The following is a 3,782-nucleotide window of genomic DNA, read 5'->3' on the forward strand; positions in this document are numbered from 1 at the left end:
AATTGATAGGAAAATGCATGTCATACATATGAAAAGAAAATTTAATACAGAGCTTAACTGCTTTTGATCAGCAAGTTACAAAATATTAAGACAAATAACTGGGCCTAAAAATCCAATGAATAAATTAAACATTCATAATATAGTTTATCTGTGTAGGCTATATATTAAAATTATTTATTTGTCATTTGTCATTGTTCAACCAAGGCAGTTTTCACTGTATTCGTATGCGAAGTGCAAGCTGATTGCCGCATTTCCTCATTAATAGTTGCAATGTTTTGTAAAGTATGAAACCATTTATTATTAACAAATACATATAGCTGTAGTATAAGCATACTGTTGCTTGTATGCGTATATCACATTAGCTTACAATCTATTCGATGTGATTAATCGACGCGCGCTTACAACAGTGTCTTGGGAATTGCCTGTTCATTGTACTTGCTGTAAGTTGCAAAATCATCCATGTGCAATTTGTAGTCCCGGAGGTTGACGTCGGACCAAAGATCAAATTCGCGTATCACGTCCGCCGTCATTTCGTCCTTGTGGCTGCCCACGACGCCGCGTCGCACAAATCTGTGTGGAGCAACACTTTTTAGACGTTCAGCAGCAGATCTCTGGGCATCCAAATGCAAGTGTGGCTTACCTGAACTCCTCCACTTCGCGGCCGGCTGCTGCCTTCATGCTCTCGAACTCCTTGGCATGATTGCAGGCGGGATTGTCGCGCATGCTCTCAAAGGAGAGATGTTTCTTCATTTGCTGCACTTGCTCACCGCTGACGGAACGCTGCAGGAAACGCGCCACATCTTCGATAACCTGGCCGAGCTGGGTCTTCATGCGCTCGTAGCTGGTGAAGTAGATGTGCGGCTCGTGGCGCAGCTGCCAGAAGTCGAGGACATGTGGCCAGCAGGGCGTAAAGTTCACATAGCCATCGATGAACGAATGCATGAAATCATCCTTTGTGCCTTGGTAGCCGACCATGCCGCGCCAATGATGAAAATATGAGACGGCCGCATCCTTGGGATTGCGATACACATAGATGATCTTCGGCTTCTTGGTCCATATCTGGCGGGGCAGCAGCCAGGCGGGCAAATGGGATTTGATCAGCCGTGGCGAGCTCAAGGCGTTGGCTGCCTCGATTGTGTCGTGTGGCACGTTCGGCACAACTCCGTTGAATCTAAGTAGGCCGAGACACACAGCTTAATATATGGTGAATAAGGCTAACGTTTTGGCTTACTCCAAAAATGGGGAACGTATGGTCAGGTCCACGCTCTTGGCCGTCTCAAAGTCGCAACGATTGAGCACCAGCCAGGTCAGCTCCTGCATCCAGGTGGTGCCGCACTTGGGCAGCGTTACAATCCACACATCGTCCTCGCGCACCTCGAACTCATGCACACGATCCAGCACGGGCTGGAATGTGTCGGCCAAACGACAGAAACGCTGCTCCCAGTTGCCCACCACGGGCACGCCTGGCTCTCGAGTGGCATAGATCGAGGAGTAGCCGCCGCTGATGGCCAGCTTATCGATTTGCTCGAAGGGCACGCTTCTCGCAAAGAAACTCGATTCGGGCATATTTTTGTTCGGGTTAGCTCACAGACGCTCAAGCTACACTTGTTTTTTGATTGATCTGATGGATCGAAGTCAACCGTACGGCTCTGCAGTTGGCGCCGCATTGAACGCGGCTACACAGTCAGCGAGAAATCAGAGGCAGAATTTCTCGCCCTACGCTCACTTCCAGAGATGAGCGCGTGAATTGAAGGGAGGTGAAGTGAAGTGAAGTGAAGTGAAGTGATTAATAATTTGTTAAATTGGGCTCGTTCCTTTTAATTGTGTAGTTAAGTCTTTATATATATTCAACCGATATCTTCGACTTAAATATTCTTCATAATATTAAGTTAGTTTCAGTAATAATATCAAAGAATCGCGGCTTGGTTGTTTGAAAGTCGAACTAACAAGCGACAGGTCGCTGGTTCAAATCCAGCAGCAAGTTTTCAATTGTTTGCTTTTTCATTTTTTTATTAGAATAATGCCATGATCAGGTTGAGCTGAATCGAACATAAAAACATGTAAATAACGATGAACGTAAAGTGATAAACAGCTTGCCTCATCTCCATCTACATAGCCATATATGTCGCTGTATTATATAATGCTCGCAACGGCACCAAAAACTTGTAAACAGACTCGTTTTGTCTCATCTTCGGTTTGATATTTCGAAAACGCATTTAATGATCGGGTGCTGTAAGACACTTTCTTTACGGACGGCCTTTGTGGCTGGGCATGCTCTTGTTGAAGCCAGCCGTAAAAGAAAGTTGTTGGTGCTAACGATTCATTGTCAACATTTTTTTGTTTGTTTGTTTACCCTGTGTTCGCGAAGGTGAAATTATGCGTACATCTTTGGGCAGCCATTTGGCCCAAAAGAATCGAATCGTCAGGCCGTAAGCAGGTTGTTTGAATGCAGATCGCAGGCGCAAAGCTTGACGCAAATGTAAAGCCAATTGATTTGAATGGAACTATTCGCGCGGGCGACTACAACAAATATTCGCTTTATTCCACAGCAGAGAGCAGAGATTTGCATAGCCAACGCTCACGTTACAAAATGTGAATATCATTTGGCAAGAATTCGAAATTATTCTAATTTCTGACCTTGGCCAAAATGTAAATTTCACTTTCGGTTTGTTTTCAAATTTGAAAAGTATGCAAAGTTTTTGTATTATGTATTTGCGTTTTTTTATTCGCGTTTTCTTTTGTTGTTTGTTTTTTTTTTACAATAAATTTGACTAAATCTTAACATTTATAATCCTTAACCTGCAAGGAGCAAACAGATGTAGTAACAAATATATGTCAGTATGTAGTTGTATAAAGATTTATCGTGTTGTTGTTCAAGAAACAAACATTATCTAAGAATTTAGTATTTGAAATTTCCATGCATTTGTTTAAAGAGCTTGTATTTAAAAAATAATTGTTTCTTGTTTTTTGCTTTGAAATTGTAAATACTTAAGCTGTGTGCGTGTCCTAAACACATACACATAAACTTTAAACGTACACACACACACACACACACATACACATATTAACAACAATAAATATATGTATATATGTATTCGTATATTTGTATTTGCCTTCAGTTAAAAGCTGTGCGCACGTGTGTGTGTATATATGTAGGGGTGTCTACAAGTTGGACAGGTAAATCAAGCCAGAATCCTGGACTACTTGAAGTTCGATCGTATCGGTTCATGGGGTTTACTTGTGTGTGTATAAACTGTATCAAAAATGTAATCGTTAGATAAATGTCTAATTACAGATACAAATAACGGTGTCTGTGAATAATGTTGATGTTGTGTGGCACACACATACACACACACACACACACGCACACGCATACATACATACATATATAATAATATATAAATATATTTTTTGAATATGCTTAATATGTTCGTAAAATTTGTATAAATTGTATACATATATATAGTTCATACTTATTAATTTGCTTTTGCTTTGATTCATAGGTATGCAAACACACATATATATATATATATATATCTTTATATGTATATGTGTATATATAATATTTTCTTTATTTTTTTTAACAAGAACATTAAATCGATTCGTATTAATTTACTTGTTATATATAATATGTAATTTGTTCAGTCAATTAGATAAAAAAGATTTCAAAAAGGATTCACTTAATCATAAATTGTTTGCATTTTGTTTTGTTGCTTCACGCATCAAAAGTAAACATAGTAAATATTAGATATTAGATAGAAGGTAGATAGTAAGGGGCCCCA

General features: G+C 39.8%; 1 protein-coding gene across 2 annotated transcripts; it reads right to left on the bottom strand.

Annotated features, from left to right (window-relative positions):
- Positions 1-279: 279 nt before the first annotated feature.
- Positions 280-1,668, bottom strand: St1 (Sulfotransferase 1). Of its 2 annotated transcripts, none has more exons than XM_064687786.1 (3): positions 1,232-1,668; positions 641-1,171; positions 280-585 (listed from the first exon to the last, which is right to left on the bottom strand). In XM_064687786.1, the coding sequence occupies exons 1-3, from the start codon at positions 1,564-1,566 to the stop codon at positions 399-401; spliced, it is 1,053 nt and encodes a 350-aa protein (XP_064543856.1). In that variant the 5' UTR covers positions 1,567-1,668; the 3' UTR covers positions 280-398. The 2 variants fall into 2 exon arrangements, with proteins under 2 accessions (XP_064543856.1, XP_064543857.1); XM_064687787.1 differs by having other exon boundaries at positions 280-570; positions 1,232-1,667.
- Positions 1,669-3,782: the final 2,114 nt, after the last annotated feature.

The sequence above is a fragment of the Drosophila montana genome, unplaced genomic scaffold (assembly GCF_035044405.1).
Source record: "Drosophila montana isolate Dmon_TW-CO22-7 unplaced genomic scaffold, ASM3504440v1 contig_3200_1, whole genome shotgun sequence".
NCBI classification, from domain to species: domain Eukaryota; kingdom Metazoa; phylum Arthropoda; class Insecta; order Diptera; family Drosophilidae; genus Drosophila; species Drosophila montana.

Bases quoted from the DNA above. Each gene is read 5' to 3' on its own strand.
- St1 (XM_064687786.1), bottom strand. From the start codon at position 1,566: ATGCCCGAATCGAGTTTCTTTGCGAGAAGCGTGCCCTTCGAGCAAATC. The intron at 1,172-1,231 runs GTAAGCCAAAAC...CGGCCTACTTAG, and splicing joins ATACGTTCCCCATTTTTGGA to ATTCAACGGAGTTGTGCCGA. The intron at 586-640 runs GTAAGCCACACT...ACGTCTAAAAAG, and splicing joins CGCGAAGTGGAGGAGTTCAG to TGTTGCTCCACACAGATTTG.